Source organism: Mastigoproctus giganteus, chromosome 9, assembly GCF_048544385.1.
Source record: "Mastigoproctus giganteus isolate SK-2022 chromosome 9, ASM4854438v1, whole genome shotgun sequence".
NCBI classification, from domain to species: Eukaryota; Metazoa; Arthropoda; class Arachnida; order Uropygi; family Thelyphonidae; genus Mastigoproctus; species Mastigoproctus giganteus.
Window position 1 is genome coordinate 96,833,006 of NC_143583.1, and position 27,437 is coordinate 96,860,442.

At 38.1% G+C, this 27,437-nt stretch overlaps 1 protein-coding gene across 1 annotated transcript in view; it reads right to left on the minus strand.

The window, feature by feature from the left end:
* Nucleotides 1-756: 756 nt before the first annotated feature.
* Nucleotides 757-27,437, minus strand: part of LOC150080571 (protein BANP-like) — a 161,107-nt gene continuing 134,426 nt past the window's right edge. The window contains exon 8 of the mRNA XM_090381938.1: nt 757-1,150. Within this exon, the coding sequence (XP_090238064.1) occupies nt 896-1,150 (255 nt within the window). The 3' untranslated portion in view covers nt 757-895. The remainder of the gene's footprint in view (nt 1,151-27,437) is intronic.

Here is a 27,437-nt window from a genome sequence, read left to right on the forward strand (position 1 = left end):
ACAAAGTGCTATTTTAAATTGGAATGAAGTAAAGCAGAGTGCAAAAAAAAAGTTATAAATGACCGTTCTTATTTATTCATATGGAATCAAAGATTATCAAAATGCACTACACAACAGTAACATATTAATATTAAACATAGAATATTAATTTGGTGAATGCAAGAATGCAGGTATAAGAAAGTGAAGAAGAGGTTGGATATCACATGTCGATAGAGGAATCAATAGCAATGACATTTCAAGAGGGAAAATTCTATAAGTGAACTGAGAAGGGTAGCAAAATAGAAATGGTTAAATATACACAAAGGCAAAAAAAAAAAAAAACTGGTAAGATATAGTAAATTAAATTTACTAAATCTGACCAGTAATTTTAAAAATATTTTTACCCTTTAAGAGAAATGAACAATGTGAAATGGCAAGCTCAACAGAATATGTCCAATTTCTTCAAAAAAGACAACTGCAGATGGATCATCTAGATCTGATTAAATTTAGTTATTAAAACATTTAAATGATTGAAGTTTATATTTTTTTAAAAAATCACATTAGTGTTCTATTTCATTTAAACTTTGTATACAATTTTGTTTTGAATATAAACATATAAAATTTTCTTCACCTTTCATCATAGCTCTGTCCTAATACTATCAGAATTAACATATATTGTTGGATTGTGAATAAATTTGTTTTTTATGACTACTTCTTGAAAATATTTATATATAATTACATTCATTAATTTGGCCTTTTATTAATTAAAACTGTTCCTATTAGTCCACATTACGGAGAATATACTATATATTTTCACTGATAAAATATCATAATCATGCTTTATACAAAGTTCCAAATGGCACATATACATAATTTTTTGATTAATATTCCTTTAGCTAGTAGACTGCAAAGATTTTCAAAAGCCCTCCTGTTTGATCCCATAGTCTCTCTTATCAAGTTCATCAGCTTCCTTAACCTCACCATTACCATTATCATCTGGTATAACATCTCCTTTTAATGATATGGAAACAGTACCATGATTTTCTTCAACAGGAGTAGCTAACAAATGTCCACCAGTAAGAATCTGGATCTGATGTGTGTGTTGGATCTGAACTAGTTGTTCTGGAGTAGCATGAAGAACTTGTATATCACCATGCTGAGTCCGTATAATCTGAAAATAAATTTATGGTTCTTAGTTTTCTATCAGAAAATTTGTTTATATTAGAATTAGCTATGTAAAAACTGTCTATGAAAGAACTATGTGATAATTTTAATATTTACTGATACAGATAACTTAGAACATTGCATTTTCAAAATTAAAAAAAACAAAAAAAAACTTTTTCTTCATTTTTTTAAATTAATAAGCTCCTTTCATAGCCCTATAAAACATCAAGACTATATCCAAATTCTGTCCATACCCAAAAATCAATGGGTGGTGGACAGTAGTTAATTCCAAAAAGAACCTTTTTTCAGGTTCTCTTTTTGGAATTAACAGTGTACATTTAATTATAGTCCTGTAATTAAATGTACAATGTTAATTTCCAAAATGAAAATATGTTGCAAGTTCAGTAAATTTTTTTCTTGTTCTGCTTACAATGTCATATATACACCGATAAGCCAAAACATTATGACCAGCGAGTCGAAGCAACTGCAGGTGAACTACAGCGTATGTGCAGGTTGAGACACGGTATAAAAAACACCTGACACCTGGAGGAAAAAGGCAACTTAAGCGAGTTTGACAAAGGCAAATTGCAATGGCCAGACGACTGGGTCAGAGCATATCCAAAACGGCATGGATGGTGGGGTGATCATGGTCAGCCATGGTTAATACCTACCAAAAGTGCTCCGAGGAGAGGAAACCCACAAACCAGTGGTGAGGTGTTAGATGACCATGGCTCATCGATGCTCGACGTGAGCAAAGGCTCTCCCAGATGGTATGTGGCAACAGAAGGGTGACTGTGGCGCAATTTGCCGGTAATTGGAATGCTGGTGTGGGAGTAATGCGTCACAACACATGGTACATCAAACTCTGCTGAAAATGGGGCTGCATAGCCGCAGGCTGCTCCGAGTGCCCATGCTAACCACAAGTCACCAGCGACAGTGCCTACAATGGACACACAAGCTTTGAAGAAGTTCGTCTGGTCCAATGAATCACATTTCCTGTTGCACCATATGGACAGCTGGGTACGTGTGCATCGTTTACCTGGTTGTTGTTATTTGGTTTTTAGCAGCATTAGCAACTAAGGCCATACTGCTCCGGGATATGCGGTGGTCATTTCCTGACCTTTCCGCATCCTCCGTATATGGTGGGCACGGGCTCAAACCCCGATCTAATCAAGAAGCGTGTGCTGCTCCTGCCCACTTGGCTACGGAGGCGCCTCATTTACCTAGGGAAATAATGGAGCCTGGATGCACCATGGGACAAAAACAACCTGATGGCAGTGGTGTCATGCTTTGGGCAATATTCTGCTGGGATACCCTGAGTCCAGTCATCCATGTGCTGGGCACTGACATCTACCACCTACCTAAACACCGTTGCTGACCAGGTACACCCTTTCATGGCAACAGACTTCCCCTCTGGTGGTGTCGTCTTTCAGCAGGATAATGTGCCATGACACACTGCCTGGATTGTTCGACACGTTCACGGAACATGAGGAAGACTTCCAGGTATTGCCCTGGCCTCCAAATTCCCCAGACATCAATCCCATCAAGCATCTGTGGTTTGTGTTGGAACAGCAACTCCGATCTGGGGCATCTCAACCACGGACCTTACAGGGGTTAAAGGATCTATTGGTTACTTGTTGGTACCAGAAACCACAAGACACATTTAGAAATTTTGTAGCATCCATGCCTCGCTGGGTACGAGTGGTTTTGGCTGCACATGGAGGACCAACATCATATTAGGTAGGTGGTCATAATGTTTTGGCTCATTGGCATATATCTTCAAGAGAAAATTTCACTAAGACCAAATCAGATTAAAATTGTTGGTGTGTACAAAGAGGTCACCAAGAATTGACCACTTCTTATCACCTACAAAAGAAATTGAACATGCAAAGTGTATTAACATCAGTAAACTAGTGAGGTTTGAGATTTAAGCAATGGACTTTCTTTTGGACAATCATAAGGTGCACAATTTATGCATACCATAAAATAAAAACAGGACTACTAGAGAAATGCAAAGTACATAGTATTTGGTGTGACTGCAAAAATCTCTAAGAATAGGCACGTTGAGATGTACAGGTTTGTGGCAGACCTCAAGAAATGAAAGTTTATGCAGAAGGTACTTGGTCAGTGCAGCAGAGGAGTGATCACAGAAAGATCACACATGGATCATAACATACATATTAAGTGCATTTCTTCTGATAGTTGCTACTACATAGCAGCAACTATCAGAAAAATGTTTGCATTACATAAGTCGTGTGTGTAATAGTAGTAATAGAGGCATGTGATGCAAGAAAGTAAATCGGCCAAAAAAAAAAAAAAAAAAAAAAAATTCTTTTAAGCTACTGATGTGCGATTTACTTAAAGATATAATTACCATCAGGGGTAAAGGAAAAGGTTTTTGCTTCCGTAAAGGTGAGTACAGTGGTCTCAGACAGTTTTTAAATTCTGTACAGTGGGATCAACTGACGATGTTACCAACAGTAAATTCTAAGTGGGAAGCATTCAAGGAATTAATCGTGGATGCTACTAAAGGTTTCATACCTATTAAGAAATATTGTTCAAGGTTTAGGCCTAAATGGTTATCAAATGAACTAATGAGACTCATGACAGAGAAGAAAAATGCACGGGATGCATATAAATTATCAAGCGACTCAGAAGCCTATGGCAGATATAAGCTAGTCTGTAATCAGGTCACAAAGGAGGTTAGGCAGGCGAAGGCATCTTTGGCAAAAGATGCAAAGAAAAACAGCAAGGATTTCTTTACTTATATAAACTCTAAAAGGAAGGGGATGAATCTGATTGGTCCACTTGATATCGATGGTTTGACTGTTGATGATCCTGCTCAGATAGCAAACAAACTCAATGAGTATTTTGCATCTACATTCACACATGAGGAGTTATTAAGGTTTGAAAATGGCAGAAGGTTATCAAATTGTAGCAGGGTGCTTAATGATTTTGTAATAAAAGGCACCTGGGGTGGATGGGATCTATCCAGTTATATTAAAAGAAGTGGCAAAGGAACTAAGCAAACCCTTAGCCACAATTATAAGAGCATCCTTGGACTCAGGGGAGGTCCCCACGGACTGGAGATGTGCAAATGTATCCCCAATTCACAAAGGGGGATCAAAGGGTGACACGAGTAATTACAGACCAGTTAGTTTAACTTCTGTTCCGGGTAAAATAATGGAGTCACTGGTTAAAGATGCATTGCAGGATCATCTAGACAAGACTGCAGCAATAATTCAGACACAGCATGGGTTTGTTAAGGGCAAGTCTTGTCTGACAAATTTGATAGGATATTATGATGTGGTTACAAAGGAACTGGATGCAAAAATTTTGATATCATATATTTGGATTTCAGGAAAGCTTTTGACACTGTTGCGCATGGAAGACTATTGTACAAATTGGAGCAAAATGGTATTAAGGGTAAGTTGCTACAATGGATAAAAGGATGGTTGAGTGGGAGAAGACAGAGGGTGGTAATCAATGGGTGCTGCTCTTCTTGGACTAATGTTATTAGTGGAGTCCCACAGGATTCAGTGTTGGGTCTTCTGTTGTTTTGTATATTTATCAATGATATTGATGAAGGTATATCAGGCTTAATGTTGAAGTTTGCAGAAGATACAAAGGTTGGCAGGGTTGTTAATGACAATAATGGCAGTGTGCTACTGCAACAGGATCTAGATAATTTGGACAGATGGGCTAAGAAGTGGCAACTGAAGTTTAACCTTGACAAATGTAAAGTAATGCATATGGGTAGAAGTAACCCCAGAGAAACGTACCAACTGTGTGGTACTACACTTAAGGTGGTAGAAAATGAAAAAGAGCTGGGAGTAATTGTGCAGTTAGATATGAAGTTTTCTGAGCAATGCAGACATGCTGCCAGGGCAGGTCATGGGGTTTTATCAATGATATATAGGAATTTTGCTAGCAGGGAAAAGGAGCTGATTGTCCTCTGTATAAGGCAATGGTCAGGCCATGCCTTGAATACTGTGTACAGGTCTGGAGGCCTCATTTTAGGAAGGATGTAGATTTGCTTGAGCGTGTACAGAGAAGGGCAACAAGATTGGTGAGGAGAATGAAGGGATCCTCTTACCAAGAGAGGCTTAAGTTCTGCAAATTACAGTGGCTGGAGACTAGGTGCCTGTGCGGTGACCTGATTGAGGTGTATAAGGCCTTGAATGGGTTGAGCACGCTGAATTCTGATGGGAATCCTTCCACCTTTTCAGATTACGAACCTAAGGGGGCATAAATTCAAATTAAGAAAAGATAGATGTAGAATAGATGTGCGGAAATTTGCCTTTAGCCAGCAGGTGGTTAATTTTGGACTTCAATTGACACTTCTCAGCCCATCTGCCTAATTTTTCCAGATCTTATTGTAGTAGCATACCCCAAATTACTATCATTAACCATTCTTCCAACCTTCGTATCATTCCCACTATTCTGCACTTTTTGCTTTGCTGTTCTTTATTTTTGAGGCATGATTCTAGTATAAATTTAATTAAAAATTACCACACAACCTAAGAGGTAAGAGTATAACAATGCAAAGCTATTACCAGATTTTTTTCATGCAGTATGTGCTACAATATTACATTTCTTTTAATGGCATGGTGCACAAATAAATAAAAACAGATGAAAAAGGAAAAATTTAAGTACTTCAACCTCTACAGAGTAAAATCTGTCTTAATTTCTAAAGGAATTATGGTACTTCACACTGGGTATGAAGTTGATATATAATAAGAACAGCAATTCAATCACTGAGGAACTCATGCAGAAGATACCAAAAACATTTGATAATTTTTTTAGAAATTTAAAAGATTTTATTCAATGCAAATTCTTAAATTTTCTCTTTTATCCAAGCTCAGATAAACAAATATTTGCTGCATGTAGTTAAAACAATACTAATTTCAATTATTACATTTCTCTGTAATGCAGGCTTGTATCGGCAACTTAAGGCCATATTGTACAGGCTGAAAAACCACAGAACAACTTGCAGGGATTTCCCTCAAACTGAGATCGGCTCAACTAGAGAAGATTTTAGAAATTAGTATTAGTATCAGCAAAATAATGCAAGGAAGCGAGCTTATGTAACTAAAAAATAAAAAGAAATTGTACATGTCAGGCATAGCCTCTTTCTATACATAGCCGTGAGCAAACTGGGTTTGCTACTTAGTGCATTGATTTTGTATTGCACTACTCTAAATAAAATGGACTGCTACAATGGAGAAGTATATTGCTTTTTTTTAAATTTAAATTGTATGCCACTAACCAAGGCAACTTGGTTAGTGGCATACAATCTCTAAGCCCATACCTTTCTAGAATCTTATCAGTAGGCACTGTGACAACCTGAACAACACAGTGATGAGCTATATATATACCACAATAAATATGTGAGGTGTGATAGTACAGTAAGTGAAGTAGACATAGTTAGGCTCAAGGCAAAAGCCTCTTTCTCTAAAATTCACTATATTTCACATACCACATCATCTGGCATCTTACATACTGTTGATATATATCACCCCAGGGGCTCACATCTGGCGAGTATGGGCTTGGCACACCCAGGGTCCTGAGCTGGATATCATCATTCTTCTCTTGGTGATTCCTTTCTACTTGTTTTCTTTCTTAGTATTAGTATTAGTAATGGCTGCATGGTGCAAGAAAGCCTATGGCTTATGCTGCACCAGCCAACAAAAAAAAAAATCCGAACAAAACAATGATAAAAAAAAAAAATAAATAAATAATAATAATAATTAATTAAAAAAAAAGGAAATTAAACCTATCATCCTATGCACTTACCTTACCCGAAAGTATTATCCAGATGACCTTTGAATTTCCCCAAACTGTCAGCCTCTACCACCCATGAAGGAAACTTATTCCACTAATTTATAACTCGCTGGCTAAAATAAAACTTCCTGCAGTCCAATCTAAACATTTCCCCCATAACTTTATGTCCCCTAGTTCTAGCATCATTTATAATCTTGAAAATTTTGTCCTCATTCATTTTACTGATGCCTCTCAGAGCCTTAAACACCTCAATCAAATCTCCTCTAAGGTGTCTAGTTTCCAAACTCTGCAACCCACATCGAAGTCTTTCTTCATAAGGACGCCCTTTTTGCCGATCTCACCAGGCGAGTTACCCGTCTTTGCACCCTTTCAAGAAGCTCGATGTCTTTCTTTAGGTGCGGTCTCCATACTTGAACACAGTATTCCAAGTGTGGTCTAACATAAGCCTTATATAATGGGATTATCAGGTCCCTATCTCTACTTGCAAAAGTTCGATAGATCATCGATAGGACACCATGGGCCTTCCTTGCAACCTGTTTACAATGCTCAGAGAATTTCATGTCTGACCGTATCGTAACACCCAATTCCCTTTCCTCCAGTACTGGGTTTAGTTGAACTCCACCAAGTGAATAAGTTATTTTGGGATTACTCTTTCCCAGGTGTAATACCTTACACTTTGCTGGATTAAAGCATAGCTGCCATTTTTCTGACCATTCCTGAAGTCTTTCTAGGTCTCTCTGAAGAAGCTCAGCTTGACAGTGATCATTAACTACTCTACCAATTTTAACATCATCTGCAAATTTAGATATCACGCCCTCCATCCCTTCATCAATGTCGTTTATGAAAATTAAAAACAACAGTGGTCCTAATACTGATCCTTGGGGAACCCCACTTCTTACATCAACCCAATTTGAGGAATAGCCATTTATCACAACCCTGTGCCTCCTGCCCTGAAGCCATCCTTCTATCCATCTATGGATTTTCCCAGTGATTCCAACCTGTTCCAGCTTATAAAGCAACTGCTCATATGGGACTGAGTCAAAAGCTTTGCTGAAATCTAAATAAATAATGTCGAAATTATTCCCTAAATCCAGCTCGTGAGTGACCCTTTCAAAATAGCGAACCAGATTTGTTAAACGTGATTTTCGCTTTACAAAACCATGCTGAGTATCCTTGAGAATTTCAATTCGATCCAAATGATCCTGAATTCCACCCTTGATCATTGCCTCCATGATTTTCCCTACTACTGAAGTCAGACTGACAGGTCGATAATTTCCAACTTCACTTTTAGAGCCACCCTTATGTATGGGAGATACATTTGCACTTTTCCAATCCAAGGGAATCTCCCGAGAGTCTAGTGATGCTCGCATAATTAGCCTCAATGGTTCAATGCACCCGCTTGCTGCCTCCCTTAAGATTATAGGGTATAATCCATCAACTCCAGGAGCCTTACTGGCCTATAGGCTCGAACGTTTTTTCATTAATTAATCTTGCGAAATTTCAATATCATTAATTACATATTTTTTAACTTCGCTCCCACAATTTCCCATTGCCACAAAAGGTTTTTCATTTGTAAATATCGATGCAAAATATCTGTTGAGTTCATCTGCAACGGCAGCTGGTGTATTTATTACTATCCCCTTTCCCTTACGTAAAGGTCCGATCTGGTTTGTCCTGCTCTTCTTGGCATTTATATATGTGAAGAATTCTTTATCCCCCCTCTTTGCTCTGTTTGCTAGTGATTTCTCATAAACTGCCTTTGCCTGTCGAACAGTGGTCTCCGACAGTTTTTAAATTCTGTACAGTGGGATCAACTGACGATGTTACCAACAGTAAATTCTAAGTGGGAAGCATTCAAGGAATTAATCGTGGATGCTACTAAAGGTTTCATACCTATTAAGAAATATTGTTCAAGGTTTAGGCCTAAATGGTTATCAAATGAACTAATGAGACTCATGACAGAGAAGAAAAATGCACGGGATGCATATAAATTATCAAGCGACTCAGAAGCCTATGGCAGATATAAGCTAGTCTGTAATCAGGTCACAAAGGAGGTTAGGCAGGCGAAGGCATCTTTGGCAAAAGATGCAAAGAAAAACAGCAAGGATTTCTTTACTTATATAAACTCTAAAAGGAAGGGGATGAATCTGATTGGTCCACTTGATATCGATGGTTTGACTGTTGATGATCCTGCTCAGATAGCAAACAAACTCAATGAGTATTTTGCATCTACATTCACACATGAGGAGTTATTAAGGTTTGAAAATGGCAGAAGGTTATCAAATTGTAGCAGGGTGCTTAATGATTTTGTAATAAAAGGCACCTGGGGTGGATGGGATCTATCCAGTTATATTAAAAGAAGTGGCAAAGGAACTAAGCAAACCCTTAGCCACAATTATAAGAGCATCCTTGGACTCAGGGGAGGTCCCCACGGACTGGAGATGTGCAAATGTATCCCCAATTCACAAAGGGGGATCAAAGGGTGACACGAGTAATTACAGACCAGTTAGTTTAACTTCTGTTCCGGGTAAAATAATGGAGTCACTGGTTAAAGATGCATTGCAGGATCATCTAGACAAGACTGCAGCAATAATTCAGACACAGCATGGGTTTGTTAAGGGCAAGTCTTGTCTGACAAATTTGATAGGATATTATGATGTGGTTACAAAGGAACTGGATGCAAAAATTTTGATATCATATATTTGGATTTCAGGAAAGCTTTTGACACTGTTGCGCATGGAAGACTATTGTACAAATTGGAGCAAAATGGTATTAAGGGTAAGTTGCTACAATGGATAAAAGGATGGTTGAGTGGGAGAAGACAGAGGGTGGTAATCAATGGGTGCTGCTCTTCTTGGACTAATGTTATTAGTGGAGTCCCACAGGATTCAGTGTTGGGTCTTCTGTTGTTTTGTATATTTATCAATGATATTGATGAAGGTATATCAGGCTTAATGTTGAAGTTTGCAGAAGATACAAAGGTTGGCAGGGTTGTTAATGACAATAATGGCAGTGTGCTACTGCAACAGGATCTAGATAATTTGGACAGATGGGCTAAGAAGTGGCAACTGAAGTTTAACCTTGACAAATGCAAAGTAATGCATATGGGTAGAAGTAACCCCAGAGAAACGTACCAACTGTGTGGTACTACACTTAAGGTGGTAGAAAATGAAAAAGAGCTGGGAGTAATTGTGCAGTTAGATATGAAGTTTTCTGAGCAATGCAGACATGCTGCCAGGGCAGGTCATGGGGTTTTATCAATGATATATAGGAATTTTGCTAGCAGGGAAAAGGAGCTGATTGTCCTCTGTATAAGGCAATGGTCAGGCCATGCCTTGAATACTGTGTACAGGTCTGGAGGCCTCATTTTAGGAAGGATGTAGATTTGCTTGAGCGTGTACAGAGAAGGACAACAAGATTGGTGAGGAGAATGAAGGGATCCTCTTACCAAGAGAGGCTTAAGTTCTGCAAATTACAGTGGCTGGAGACTAGGTGCCTGTGCGGTGACCTGATTGAGGTGTATAAGGCCTTGAATGGGTTGAGCACGCTGAATTCTGATGGGAATCCTTCCACCTTTTCAGATTACGAACCTAAGGGGGCATAAATTCAAATTAAGAAAAGATAGATGTAGAATAGATGTGCGGAAATTTGCCTTTAGCCAGCAGGTGGTTAATTTTGGACTTCAATTGACACTTCTCAGCCCATCTGCCTAATTTTTCCAGATCTTATTGTAGTAGCATACCCCAAATTACTATCATTAACCATTCTTCCAACCTTCGTATCATTCCCACTATTCTGCACTTTTTGCTTTGCTGTTCTTTATTTTTGAGGCATGATTCTAGTATAAATTTAATTAAAAATTACCACACAACCTAAGAGGTAAGAGTATAACAATGCAAAGCTATTACCAGATTTTTTTCATGCAGTATGTGCTACAATATTACATTTCTTTTAATGGCATGGTGCACAAATAAATAAAAACAGATGAAAAAGGAAAAATTTAAGTACTTCAACCTCTACAGAGTAAAATCTGTCTTAATTTCTAAAGGAATTATGGTACTTCACACTGGGTATGAAGTTGATATATAATAAGAACAGCAATTCAATCACTGAGGAACTCATGCAGAAGATACCAAAAACATTTGATAATTTTTTTAGAAATTTAAAAGATTTTATTCAATGCAAATTCTTAAATTTTCTCTTTTATCCAAGCTCAGATAAACAAATATTTGCTGCATGTAGTTAAAACAATACTAATTTCAATTATTACATTTCTCTGTAATGCAGGCTTGTATCGGCAACTTAAGGCCATATTGTACAGGCTGAAAAACCACAGAACAACTTGCAGGGATTTCCCTCAAACTGAGATCGGCTCAACTAGAGAAGATTTTAGAAATTAGTATTAGTATCAGCAAAATAATGCAAGGAAGCGAGCTTATGTAACTAAAAAATAAAAAGAAATTGTACATGTCAGGCATAGCCTCTTTCTATACATAGCCGTGAGCAAACTGGGTTTGCTACTTAGTGCATTGATTTTGTATTGCACTACTCTAAATAAAATGGACTGCTACAATGGAGAAGTATATTGCTTTTTTTTAAATTTAAATTGTATGCCACTAACCAAGGCAACTTGGTTAGTGGCATACAATCTCTAAGCCCATACCTTTCTAGAATCTTATCAGTAGGCACTGTGACAACCTGAACAACACAGTGATGAGCTATATATATACCACAATAAATATGTGAGGTGTGATAGTACAGTAAGTGAAGTAGACATAGTTAGGCTCAAGGCAAAAGCCTCTTTCTCTAAAATTCACTATATTTCACATACCACATCATCTGGCATCTTACATACTGTTGATATATATCACCCCAGGGGCTCACATCTGGCGAGTATGGGCTTGGCACACCCAGGGTCCTGAGCTGGATATCATCATTCTTCTCTTGGTGATTCCTTTCTACTTGTTTTCTTTCTTAGTATTAGTATTAGTAATGGCTGCATGGTGCAAGAAAGCCTATGGCTTATGCTGCACCAGCCAACAAAAAAAAAAATCCGAACAAAACAATGATAAAAAAAAAAAATAAATAAATAATAATAATAATTAATTAAAAAAAAAGGAAATTAAACCTATCATCCTATGCACTTACCTTACCCGAAAGTATTATCCAGATGACCTTTGAATTTCCCCAAACTGTCAGCCTCTACCACCCATGAAGGAAACTTATTCCACTAATTTATAACTCGCTGGCTAAAATAAAACTTCCTGCAGTCCAATCTAAACATTTCCCCCATAACTTTATGTCCCCTAGTTCTAGCATCATTTATAATCTTGAAAATTTTGTCCTCATTCATTTTACTGATGCCTCTCAGAGCCTTAAACACCTCAATCAAATCTCCTCTAAGGTGTCTAGTTTCCAAACTCTGCAACCCACATCGAAGTCTTTCTTCATAAGGACGCCCTTTTTGCCGATCTCACCAGGCGAGTTACCCGTCTTTGCACCCTTTCAAGAAGCTCGATGTCTTTCTTTAGGTGCGGTCTCCATACTTGAACACAGTATTCCAAGTGTGGTCTAACATAAGCCTTATATAATGGGATTATCAGGTCCCTATCTCTACTTGCAAAAGTTCGATAGATCATCGATAGGACACCATGGGCCTTCCTTGCAACCTGTTTACAATGCTCAGAGAATTTCATGTCTGACCGTATCGTAACACCCAATTCCCTTTCCTCCAGTACTGGGTTTAGTTGAACTCCACCAAGTGAATAAGTTATTTTGGGATTACTCTTTCCCAGGTGTAATACCTTACACTTTGCTGGATTAAAGCATAGCTGCCATTTTTCTGACCATTCCTGAAGTCTTTCTAGGTCTCTCTGAAGAAGCTCAGCTTGACAGTGATCATTAACTACTCTACCAATTTTAACATCATCTGCAAATTTAGATATCACGCCCTCCATCCCTTCATCAATGTCGTTTATGAAAATTAAAAACAACAGTGGTCCTAATACTGATCCTTGGGGAACCCCACTTCTTACATCAACCCAATTTGAGGAATAGCCATTTATCACAACCCTGTGCCTCCTGCCCTGAAGCCATCCTTCTATCCATCTATGGATTTTCCCAGTGATTCCAACCTGTTCCAGCTTATAAAGCAACTGCTCATATGGGACTGAGTCAAAAGCTTTGCTGAAATCTAAATAAATAATGTCGAAATTATTCCCTAAATCCAGCTCGTGAGTGACCCTTTCAAAATAGCGAACCAGATTTGTTAAACGTGATTTTCGCTTTACAAAACCATGCTGAGTATCCTTGAGAATTTCAATTCGATCCAAATGATCCTGAATTCCACCCTTGATCATTGCCTCCATGATTTTCCCTACTACTGAAGTCAGACTGACAGGTCGATAATTTCCAACTTCACTTTTAGAGCCACCCTTATGTATGGGAGATACATTTGCACTTTTCCAATCCAAGGGAATCTCCCGAGAGTCTAGTGATGCTCGCATAATTAGCCTCAATGGTTCAATGCACCCGCTTGCTGCCTCCCTTAAGATTATAGGGTATAATCCATCAACTCCAGGAGCCTTACTGGCCTATAGGCTCGAACGTTTTTTCATTAATTAATCTTGCGAAATTTCAATATCATTAATTACATATTTTTTAACTTCGCTCCCACAATTTCCCATTGCCACAAAAGGTTTTTCATTTGTAAATATCGATGCAAAATATCTGTTGAGTTCATCTGCAACGGCAGCTGGTGTATTTATTACTATCCCCTTTCCCTTACGTAAAGGTCCGATCTGGTTTGTCCTGCTCTTCTTGGCATTTATATATGTGAAGAATTCTTTATCCCCCCTCTTTGCTCTGTTTGCTAGTGATTTCTCATAAACTGCCTTTGCCTGTCGAACAGTGGTCTCCGACAGTTTTTAAATTCTGTACAGTGGGATAAACTGACGATGTTACAAACAGTAAATTCTAAGTGGGAAGCATTCAAGGAATTAATCGTAGAAGCTACTAAAAGTTTCATACCTATTAAGAAATATTGTTCAAGGTTTAGGCCTAAATGGTTATCTAATGAACTAAGGAGACTCGTAATACAAAAAAGAAAAATGCATGGGATGCATATAAATTATCAAGCGACTCAGAAGCCTATGGCAGATATAAGCTAGTCTGTAATCAGGTGACAAAGGAGGTTAGGCAGGCGAAGGCAGATTACGAGAAATCCTTGGCAAAAGAAAAACAGCAAGGATTTCTTTACTTATATAAACGCTAAAAGGAAGGGGATGAATCTGATTGGTCCACTTGACATCGATGGTTCGACTGTTGATGATCCTGCTCAGATAGCAAACAAACTGAATGAGTATTTTGCATCTACATTCACACATGAGGAATTATTAAGGTTTGAAAATGCCAGAAGGTTATCAAATTGTAGCAGGATACTTAATGATTTTGTAAGAACTGAAAGCAAAGTGGAGGAGAAATTATTGAAGTTAAACATAAGAAAAGCACCTGGGGTGGATGGGATCTATCCAGTTATATTAAAGGAGGCGGCAAAGCAACTAAGCAAACCCTTAGCCACAATTATGAGAGCGTCCTTGGACTCAGGGGAGGTTCCCACGGACTGGAGATGTGCAAATGTATCCCCAATTCACAAAGGGGGATCAAAGGGTCACACGAGTAATTACAGACCAGTTAGTTTAACTTCTGTTCCGGGTAAAATAATGGAGTCACTGGTTAAAGATGCATTGCAGGATCATCTAGACAAGACTGCAGCAATAATTCAGACACAGCATGGGTTTGTTAAGGGCAAGTCTTGTCTGACAAATTTGATAGGATATTATGATGTGGTTACAAAGGAACTGGATGCAAAAATTTTGATATCATATATTTGGATTTCAGGAAAGCTTTTGACACTGTTGCGCATAGAAGACTATTGTACAAATTGGAGCAGAATGGTATTAAGGGTAAGTTGCTACAATGGATAAAAGGATGGTTAAGTGGGAGAAGACAGAGGGTGGTAATCAATGGGTGCTGTTCTTCTTGGACTAATGTTATTAGTGGAGTCCCACAGGGTTCGGTGTTAGGTCCATGTTGTTTTGTATATTTATCAATGATATTGATGAAGGTATATCAGGCTTAATGTCGAAGTTTGCAGATGATACAAAGGTTGACAGGGTTGTTAATGACAGTAATGGCAGTGTGCTACTGCAACGAGATCTAGATAATTTGGGCAGATGGGCTAAGAAGTGGCAACTGAAGTTTAACCTTGACAAATGCAAAGTACTGCATATGGGTAGAAGTAACCCCAGAGAAACGTACCAAATATGTGGTACTACACTTAAGGTGGTAGAAAATGAAAAAGACCTGGGAATAATTGTGCAGTCAGATATGAAGTTTTCTGAGCAATGCAGACAGGCTGCCAGGGCAGGTCATGGGGTTTTGTCAATGATATATAGTAATTTTGTTAGCAGGGAAAAGTAGGTGATTATCCCTCTGTATAAAGCAATGGTCAGGCCACGCCTTGAGTACTGCGTACAGGTCTGGAGGCCTCATTTTAGGAAGGATGTAGATTTACTTGAGCGTGTACAGAGAAGGGCAACAAGATTGGTGAGGGGAATGAAGGGATCCTCTTATGAAGAGAGGCTTAAGTTCTGCAAATTGCAGTGGCTGGAGAGTAGGCACTTGCGCGGTGATCTGATTGAGGTATATAAGGCCTTGAATGGGTTGAGCATGCTGAATTCTGATGGGATCCTTCCCCTTGTTCAGATTACGAACCTAAGGGGGCATAAATTCAAATTAAGAAAAGATAGATGTAGAATAGATGTGCGGAAATTTGCCTTTAGCCAGCGGGTGGTTAATTGCTGGAACAAACTTCCATCTGTCGTTGTGGAAGTTGATAGGTTGAATAAATTTAAGGAGGAACTGGACAGGCATTTGGAGGGAATGGTGTGATTTTTTTTTTTGGCTGATGCTGCATACGCTCATACACTTGCATCACATGCCACTGCTACTACTACTACTACCTTTTCTGTGGCTCTATTACACATCACCTTGTAGCTGTTATAGGCTTCAGTACTTTTTACTGTTCTGTAACCTTTCCATGCCACCTTTTTCTGCTCAAGTAATGTGGTAACTTCACTATTCATCCAACTTGGAACACTCCTCGTGGAGTATTTTTTTAATGGTATATACGCATTCAAGGCATCTGTGAGTAATGTTTTAAAAGCGTACCACAGTTCAAATGTATTCATTTTCTGCATGATATCTACCCAGTTAATAGAGGCCATGTAGTACCTTAAGGCATCATAATTTCCTTTTCTGAAATTAAAACCCATTCCTTTGCCTTTTACTTCTGCTACCTCTCTCGTCATCATCCACCGTAGAACTCCGTGATCACTTCCTGCTACTGGTTCCTCTACTGTCAGCCCTGTTATGTCATCTGATTCATGGATGATGATGAGCTCTGGGATATTCTTTTCTCTAGTACTTTCCCTGACATGTTGATACAAATAACTGTCATCTAGTTGATTAAAAAATTTTGTTCCCCATGTCGAGTTTTCTTTCTCTCTCTCTCTCTCTCTCTCTCTCTCTCAGGGTAATTCAGATTTTTATTTTATTTTATTTATTTTTTTTTTTTTTTGGGCTGGTGCAGCATAAGCCTCAGGCTTCCTTGCACCATATGGCTAACAATAATAATAATAACTTGTAGATGGATTGTTCAGGTCTTCACAGTGCCTACCTGCTCACCAATGAGATCCCAAAAAGAACTGAAACCAGGTCAGGGCAGTGGCATGCATCTTAAATAAAAAGAAATGTACTTCTCCAGTGGAGCCGTGTTTTTTATTTAAAATAGTGCAATACCAAGATCAGAAGATTTAGGAGAAGTACGGTTGGCCTGCCTCCCTAAAATCCACTCATGGACACCTTCTCGATGGTAAGCCCTGTTACGCCACTTAGGTAGCAACGAACATGTAGAGTGGTTCTCTTCAAGACACCTGGTCAGTGTGAAGAGGAAAAGACCAAACTCTCCAGTGCATGACAGCATAATGAAACAAATGGCCCTCAGTCCCCAGCGGCTTTCACTCCCCCTCTTACAGCAGCGAGAGGATCAGAGTGAAAGCAGAGGGTGCTAAGAATATCTGGGTACAACCAGGCTGTCATTGCAAGGAAACTGAAGTTGGCCTGTTACGACGTAAGATCACTCATTGGTGAAGATAGGATATTAGAGCTGGAAAAGAAATCAGAAAATGTGAATTGGAATATCATCGGTTTGGATGAAACAAGAAGAAATGAATCACTTATAAGTTTATCAAGTGGAAATCTGCTGTACACCAATGGAAACAGTGAAAGAAGTGAAGGTGGAGTTGGCTTTCTGGTCCATAAAGATATAAAAAACAACAGTTTGAATTCAAAAGTACATCACCAAGGGTGTCAAGGCTATTACTCAGGATTTCTAATAGGTACAAGCTAGAAGTTACAATTATTTATGCACCAACATCAAGCCATGACAATGAAGAGGTTGAAGAAATGTACACCGAAATTGAGAGTCTTCCACATGAGCAGAAAACCCACTATACTATTATTATGGGGGACTTCAATTCTAAGGTTGGAAAGTGACAAAACAGCACAGAAAGGGGAACTATAGGAAATTTTGGAATTGGTGAAAGAAATGAAAGAGGTGAAAGACTTGTGGAATTTGGAGAATCTCGAGGAATGTCAGTAATGAACACTTTTTTCAAGAAAAGGGGTGAACAGAAAGTGGGCATGGAAGAACCCAAATGGATTAAAAACTAATGAAATGGACTTCATACTCACTAACAAAAGATATATCGTGAATGATGTTACTTCCTGAACAAGGTAAATGTTGGAATTTATCACAGAATGGTAAGAATTGATATAGATGTAAGAAAAGAAAGAAAAAAACGACTCAATAAATAATACTAAGGTCTTTGGGATAACAGAAGAGGAGAAAAAGCAGTATGTACTGAAACTTAAGAACAAGTTAGCTTCTGCAGACTGTTCAGGACCAAGATATCGATGAGGAATACTACAACTTTCTGAAAGTGATAAAGCCCAAGAATAGGTAAAAAGAAATCCAAAGAAGAAAAAATTAGTCAAGAAACAATTATCATGATGAACCAAAGACAACAAATGAAGAGCAAGATAAATGCTTACAAGGATAAAATTGAGTATATTGAGTTATACAAAGCCATTAGAAAGAGACTCAAAAAGGACATAAAAAATTTAACGCAAGAAAAGTAAAACAAGCATTAAGGGAAAACAAAGGACTTAAATCAGCAGCCATACAGAAAGACAAATGACACTGAAATCGAAGAATAGTGATGGTGTACTTATAAATAGTAGAGAAGGCATAATTCAAATAGCAGAAGACTACTATAGAGAATTATACAAGAAGTGAGGGAATGATGCCAGCAGTGGGGAAGCTGGATCACAATTTAATAACACATATGACATACCTTATATCCTTCCTGATGAGTTAGAACATGCGTTGAAGAAAATGAAGAATCAGAAAGCCCCGGGTGAAAATGAAGTTACTGTAGAGTTGTTAAAATTGGGAGGAAGAGACGTGACACAAAAACTGGCAAGACTCTTCACAAAATGCATTAGACAATGTGTGACGCCTGTGGAGTGGAATAATGCAATCATAGTTTTGCTGCATAAGAAAGGAGATAAATCAGAAATTGTAAATTATAGACCAATTAGCTTGTTATCCCACATCTACAAGTTGTTCACTAGGGTCATTACTAACAGATTAGAAAGAATACTTGATGAGAATCAACCGAAAGAGCAAGCTGGCTTTAGGACAGGATTCTCAACTAGGGATCACCTTCACATAATATCACAGCTAATGGAGAAAGCAAATGAATATAAAACACCATTATGCCTGGCATTTGTGGATTATGAAAAGGCATTTGACTCCATACAGCACAAGGCAATGTTTCGGACACTGGAAAGAAAAGGCATAGATACCCCATATATCATTATTTTGAAGAAAATATATGAGAATGCTACCTCCTTTATGAGACTAGACAAAGACAGTAGCAAATTTAAAATTAAGAAAGGAGTTCGACAAGGAGACACAATATCTCCGAAGTTGTTTGCTGCCCTTGAGGAAGCTTTCAGAAGATTAGACTGGTCGCAGAAAGGAGTCAATGTGAATGGAGAGTATCTAAACCATTTACGATTTGCAGATGACATTGTGATCACAAGCCATGATCCCAAAGAATTAGAGGAAAATCTTAATCAGTTACGCAGAGTTAGTCAGGATTTCGGACTAAAGATGAATATGGCTAAAACAAAACTAATGATGAACAAGTATGCCACAGAAAGGGATATAATCATTGGAGCAGTAATTGAAAAGGTGGATTCATATACAGTCAATTCCGATTATTTGGGACACATTGGGACTAGTGCATTTTGGCCCGATTAAGCAGCTGCCTCAATTATTTGAAGTTTCACGTAAAAAAAGTTAAAAATACAATGGACCCCCGCTTTACAATTTGTTCACTGTACAATCAAATCAAGTTATGATGGAGTCACCATAGTAAAGTTCCGTTCACTATACGATGTGTAGTAAGCGCCAGTCATTGTCATCACGTTTGTAAATTGAATTTTAATTATGTTAAAAACCGATTCTAATTAGCGAAAATAGGAGGAATATTATCCACAGACTATAAAAGTAAAGATATATTAGCACAAATTTACCCTTTATTACCTTACCAATTAAAAAAATTAAATGATATGTGAAAACTGGAAGAATATACGTGATAATCGGAATAATTAATACGCACTGTAATATGTACATACTAACTAGCTGACATTTCTGTTCACTGGCATTTGTCGGTGGGGGTTAAAATTTAAAACAGTAAAAAGAGAAGCAATCAATAACAAAGAACACGGCACACACAAATTGCAAGTAACAAGATACGCGCAAATGTGAATGGAGTAACAAGTTACGAAGCTTTAAAAATAGGAATGAAGAGAAGAGTCTGAAAATAAATTTTTTTATATGATTGAAGATTCCATGGAAGTGTAAACACATTTCAGCATAATAACCCAAAGAATTCCAGCTGTCGGTATTATCGCAAATTCAATAAAATCGAGTTTACTATCCATTTATGATAGATTGCACTAACATAAAAGCCCAATAAACAGGTGACTGCTAATTGTTTTATGGTTGTGACCTCCAAAAATCAGACCAAACCATGTGGTACAGTCGGAGACAACTGTAAGGTAATCTCCAGTGCAGCGGTCTCCTGCCCTGATTAAACAGTATGTTGTCCCAATTAAGCGAAGTAAACCCTGGCTATTTTCTCGACTGGGTTCTGTTTTTTTAAGATTTTCCCCAAATAAACGGCTGCCCCAATTAACCGGTGGCCCAAATAACTGGAATCCACTGTACTTATCTGGGAAAGTCATTGGCTGTAATAATAATAAATAGCTAGAAGTCAAGAGAAGAATAAATTTTGGATGGACAGCATTCACAAAATATAGTCACATACTGAGGAGCAATATCCCAATTTGTCTGAAATGTAAAATAATGAACCAATGTATATGCCCCACCATGACTTATGGAAGTGAAACTTGGGCACTCACCAAAAGAATATAAGAGAACCTGGGAACTACACAGCAAGGAATGGAAAGAGTTATATTGGGAATCAGACTGTTAGATAAGAAGAGAAACACATGGATTAGACAGCAAACTCAAGTAAAGGACATTCTTATCAAAACTAAAGAACTAAAATGGTCTTGGGCAAGACACATGGCTCGAAGACATGATGACAAATGGACTAAGAAAATAACAGAATGGTACTCAAGAGGAGCTAGAAGACATGGAAGACAATGACGGAGATAGGCAGATGAAATTCATGAGTTTGTGGGTAGTAAGTGGATGGTCACTGCACAAAACAGAAGGAACTGGAAAGTTGCTGGAGAGGCCTTCATCCTGCAACAGATTGAAAATGGCTGATATTGATGATGAAGATAACCCATGATGAAGTGCCTCCATAACATAAGATCAATGCATTAAATAGAAAACCCAGTTCGCTCATAGCTATGTCCAACATGAATGGTGACTTTTTATAGCTTTCACTGCTTGAGGATTTTGCCCCGAACTTAGCATTAGTAGAGGCATTTGATGCAAGAAAGCAAGCTTATGCAGCATCAGCCAAAAAAAAAAAAAAAAAACCCACTTCCACTTCACCCCTCTGTTCGTTCAAAATACCTGTCCAGCTGAGCCTTAAACTTATTTAGGCTATCAACCTCCACCACAAGGAATGGAAGTCTGTTCCACCAACCAACCACCCGCTGGCTAAAGGCAAATTTCCGCACATCTATCCTACATCTGTCTTTCCTCAATTTGAATTTATGCCCTCTCAGGTGATTTTTCTGAGCTAGAGGAAGAATCCCATCAGCATTGAGCATGCTTAAACCATTCAAGGCTTTATACACCTCTATCAGATCACCTCGCTGGTGCCTAGTCTCCAGACACTGTAATTTGCAAAACTTAAGCCTTTCTTCGTAAGAGCACCCCTTTGTTCCATTCACTAATCTTGTTGCCCTTCTCTGTACTCGTTCCAGCAGCTCTACATCCTTCTTGAAATGAGGCCTCCAGACCTGTATACAGTACTCTAGGTGTGGCCTGACCATTGCCTTATACAATGGAATAATCACCTCCTTATCCCTGCTGGAAAAATTCCTGTATATCATTGACAATACTTCATGAGCTACTCTTGCAGCCCGTCTGCACTGCTCAGAGAACTTCATATCTGCCTGCACAACCACCCCCAAGTCCCTTTCATTCTCTACCACTGTCAGTGTAGTACCACAGAGTTGATACATTGCTCTGGGGGTTGCTGTTTCCCATGTGTAGTACTTTACATTTGTCAATGTTAAACTTCATTTGCCACCTCTCAGCCCATCTGCTCAACCTTTCCAGATCCTGTTGCAGCAGCATAGTGTCAGTAGTGTCCTTGACAACCCTGCCAACCTTTGTATCGTCTGCAAACTTGGATATTAAGCTTGGTATACCATCATCAATATCATTTATAAATACAGAAAACAATAATGGACCCAACACTGAGCCCTGAGGGACTCCACTAATAACATTAGTCCACGATGAGCAGTGTCCATTGATTACCACTCTCTGTCTTCTCCCCCTCAACCACCCCTTTATCCATAGCAGCAATTTGCCTCCAATGTCACACTGCTCCAATTTGTGTAGCAGTCTTCCATGTGCAACAGTATCAAAAGCCTTTCTAAGATCCAAGTATATAATATCAAAGTTATTCCCTGCATCCAGTTCTTTTGTGACTGCATCATAGTATCCAATCAAGTTGGTCAGGCAAGACTTCCCCTTAACAAAACCATGCTGTGTCTGAGCTATAACTGAAGTCTTGTCTAAATGATCCTGCAGTGCTTCTTTAACCAGTGCCTCCATTAATTTTCCTGGAACAGAAGTTAAGCTCACAGGTCTATAATTACTTGTGTCAGCCTTTGATCCTCCTTTGTGAATTGGGGTCACATTTGCACATTTCCAGTCTATGGGTACCTCCCCTGAGTCCAAGGAAGCTCTCATAATTATGGCTAAGGGTTTGCTTACTTCCTTTGCTGCCTCCTTTAATATAACTGGATAGATCCTATCCACCCCGGGTGCCTTTCTTGTGTTTATCTTCAACTGTTTCTCCTCCACTTTACTCCCAGTTATTTCAAGATTCTGTAGCTTACTGCTAGAGTTGAATACACCTCTGGCATTCCCCTTGCTGAATAACTCCTCATGTGTGAATGTCGATGCAAAATATTCATTTAGTTTGTTAGCTACCTGAGCAGGATCATCAACAGATGACCCATCAATATCAAGTGGACCAATCTGATTCATCCCCTTCCTTCTAGAGTTTACATAAGTAAAGAACTCTTTGCTGTTTTTCTTTGCATCCCTTGCCAAGGATTTCTCGTAATCTGCCTTCGCCTGCCTAACCTCCTTTGTAACTTGGTTGCATATCAACTTGTATCTATCATAGGCTTCTGTGTGATGTGTTAATTTGTAAGTATCCCATGCATTTTTCTTCTCTGCCATATGCCTCATTAGTTCATCTGACATCCATTTTGGCCTAAACCTTGAACAATATTTCTTAGTTGGTATGTAAAGCCTAGTAGCTTCCAAGATAAGTTCTTTGAATGCTTCCCATTTTGAATTTGCTGTTGGTAACATCATCAGTTGGTCCCACTGTATAGAATTTAAATACTGTCTCAGTCCATCGTAGTCGCCTTTACGGAAGCAATAACCCTTCCCTTTACCCCTAATGGTAGTTACCTCTTTGAGTAAATCCCACTTCAGCACACTGTGATCACTGCCACCTAGTGGTTCATTTATCTGCAGATTCTTAATGCATGAAGAATCACTACTGATAATCAAATCAAGAGTATTACTCCCTCTAGTTGCCTCCCGAACATGCTGATGTAGAAAACAATAATCCAATAAATCCACAAAAGCCCTGCTATAGTGCGTGAGTAACCAGCCCCCAAATTCCAGTCAATATCCGGGAAATTAAAATCTCCCATTATAAGACTCTCTAATTTACTGGCCCACTCTATTTCCCTGTACAGTTCCTTATTATACTCATCAGAGTCATTAGGCCTATAGCACACTCCTACTCTCAAATTTGATCTCCCAATGCTTATGTCACACCAAACTGACTCAACACTGCACTGTCCAGCGATGTCGACTGGCTTCACTTCCTTGGTTTTTATGTGTTTCTTAACTAATAGCATAACCCCTCCCCCCTTCCTATCCTGTCTATCCTTTCTGTAGACGCTGTACTCCCCAAATTGCAGTTCTGCATCCCTTATATCTGTGTGACACCACGTCTCTGATATCCCAACAATATCTGCCTTTGATGTTTTGAGCAATACCTCAAATTCATCAAATTTATTTACTAAACTCCTAGCATTGGTGTACACGCAAGTATACCTGCACCTGTTTCTATTCTTAGCTACCCTAACACAACCCATGTGTTTACTTGTACCGCAATGGCTCCCAGCAGTCTCTGAAATACCATGCATCTTGTTTTTCAGGCTTCTGCTCATTCTAATAGAAGCAGTGCAAGAATCTCTTTCACCTCTGCCAGTGGCTACTGTCAATCTATTGGTCTTTGTCTCCCCCCAAGCTAGCAGTTTTCCGACCCACCTAACACTGCCTCGATAGCATCAGCAAATATTCTTGCACCCTTTCTATTTAAGTGTATCCCATCCCTGTAGAAGCAATCTCTCCTGTTAACAAGTACAGTCCAGGCTGAAAAAAATTCTACCCCTTGAGCCTTGCACAATCTTTCCAGGGCCGAATTGATCGACAAGGCTCTCATCATATACTCCCTCCTATCGTGTCTGGGCAGAATTGCAGACACTTTCAAATTCAACCCTAATTCTCGGCTTTTGTTCAACAGTGACCTGTACTTGTTAAGTAATTCTGCTGGTCTCCTACTCTTAATATTATTAGTGCCAACGTGTACAACTATATCACCTTTTGTGTCCTTAAAAGATGATATTCGCTCTACAACGTCATCAACCTTTGCCCCTGGCAGAGGCAGGGGCAAAGGTTGATGATCTCTGGGTTGTTCACGTCTTCACAATGCCTACTTGCCCATTGATGAGATCCCAAAAAAGGATCAAAAAAGTAGTGGCATATACATTAAATAAAAAGCAATCTACTTCTCCAGCAGGGCATTTTATTTATAGCAGCACAATACCAAAATAACTCGTGGCAAAGTGATTCACAATATAAGATCAATGCACTAAATCAAAAACTCAATTTGCTCACAGCTATGTACAGAAAGAGGCTACGCCCAATGATTTTTTTTCATGGCTTAAGGCTCTTGCCCTGAACTTAACTATTAAAAAATAAAATAAAGTAACTAATGTCATCCTTCCTCACTTCATTAACCTACTTCTTTCAGCATTTATCCTGAAGGTTAAATTTCAGACATCTAGTCTATAATTATACCTTCTCTCAATTTAAATTTATATCCGCTTGTGTATATCACATGACTAAGTGAAAACATTTTCTCATCATTTAGTCTACTTGTACTTTCAAGGCCTTAAACACCTCCAACCAGGGCATCCCGTTGATTTATTTACAAATGTAACTTATAAAACTGTGTCTCTTTTGATGAGATTATCCCTTTATATCCTTTACCAAACTCATCACCACTCTCTATACCCTTTCCAAAGTCCACATCTTCCCTAAAACGGGGTCTCTAAGCCTGTAAACAATATTCAAGATGTAGCCTAATGACTGTTTTACATCAGGACTAATCACCTCTTTATCTTCAATGTCAAAGTTCTTACACTGACAAAACACCAATAAACTGTCTTAACAGCCTGTCTACACTGCTCAGAAAACCACATATCATATTGTACAGTTTGTGCTCAAGTATGTTTAATATATTTCATTATCGGCAATCTTGAGTTGGTGATAAGTGGTAAGTTATTCTAGGATTATGCCATTTCTCTAAATAATTTGTCTTGTTGAAGTAGTATATCTTGATTACTGTCATTAACTACTTGTCCACCTTTGTATCATCGGAAAATTTAAACACTAAACTTGAAATACCTATACTGGTATCATTAATGAATGTTAGAAACAGTAAGAGACCTAGAACAGAACCCTGTAGGATTCCACACATAGCAATGGTCATGAAGTGAAGAGCAGTGACCATTTATATCTACTCTCTATCTACTATTACTGAACCATCCCTTTATCCAAAATAGTAACTTATCCTCAACATGTTCGCTGCAATATATTTGAGAGGGTGCATTCAATGTGCCATAATTTTCGGAACATTGAGAAATTACAACATTCCAAAATTCTCAACATTCTAAAAATTCATAAATAATGTTTGAAAAGTAAAAGTCTGAAATTCATGGCTAAAAGCTCAGCCCACTTACCTTTGGGCTGAGCTCTGAATCAGAACAAAATTTTAAATATTCTTGAAAGTTTATTCAGAATTGAGCAGTTCATTTCATGTGCCTTTACTTTTACATTACCCATATATTGACTAAATAAGAATGACCATTTATGTGTGTGTTATGGCCTCTTTCCTCTTTTCTTGAAAACCTTTTGAGGAAAGAGTAAATTTTGTTTAATAGAAGCATCTCTTGCTTTGGATTTTATTTTTTATTTATTGTTATTTTTCATGGTGAACCCAATCAAGAAAGGTAAAGAAGGTTGAAGAAGGAAGGTACTTGTTAATACTGCAATAAAAAATTGTAACTGCCATTTCTCTGACTATTCACGAAGCCTGACCAAATCATTTTGAAGAAGCTCAGAATGATTTGCACTGTCAACCACCCAATCCAACCTTTATGCCATCCAAAATTTCAACATCATATACCCTTTATTCACTGAACTGTATCATTCAAGAAGATCAGAAACAAGACTGGCTCTAGCACCAAACTCTGAGGGAGCCTACTTGTAGGCTCCCTCAGAGTTTGGGCCACTCCCAAGAATAGCAATTTATAACAACCCTCTATCTTCATTTCAGCCACACTTCAATCCATCTCAGGACCTTCTAGAACTTGTACAATAAACTCACATGTAGAATTGTGTCAAACACTTTCCTCTCAAGTTCAGTTATGTAATGTCAAATACTTCCATCTGTCGTTGTGGAAGTTGATAGCTTAAATAAATTCAAAGAACTGGACAAATTTTTGGAGCAAATGGATGGGTGAAATGGGAAGTGCTTTTTTTTTTTTTTTTTTTTTTTGGCTGATGCTATCATATGCCTGTACTAATGCTAACTTATAATTAATATAAGAATTTTAACTGCCTATCACTCTGAAATTGTCCCATGGCCTTGCCCTTTTCTGCTCTAACAACTCACTATATCTTTTTTTTATTCATCTTGGAACCTTCTTTGTGGAGCACCTCCTTAATAGAATGAATGTATTAGTAGCTTCAATGATGAATGCCTTGAAAGTGTCCTACAGTTCCACTGTACTTTTGTTCTTAAATATTTAATCCCAACTGACAGGCAGGTATAGCATTACATGATTGTGGCAATTTGTTTTAATAAAGAATTATCTTTAATTTAATTTAATATCAGTGTTTGTTTCTGAAAGTTCGTAATTAGTCCTTTTAGTCTTTTTACACATTTCTGTTATATTTATTTGCAGAAGCTTATTTTTTTTTCCGATAATGAAAAAAGGTTCTGTAATTAAAAAATTTATTGCTTTTAAAAAATTTCAACAAAGCAAAGAAATGTTTAAAGAAACTTTAAAATTTGTTTACTGCATTTCTTAATAGCTTGTGTAATTTTTCGATTACATTAAATGCCACTCATCTTATAATGATTTTTAAAAAAAATCATAATCTTTGTATCTGGTCTATAACTTTACTATAAGTAGGTGTTTAGTGGTGTTTAGTAAGCAAGTATTTTTATGATGTATACAGCCATTGCCCTCTGTATTAAACTAAAGCATGTTTTTAATATTAT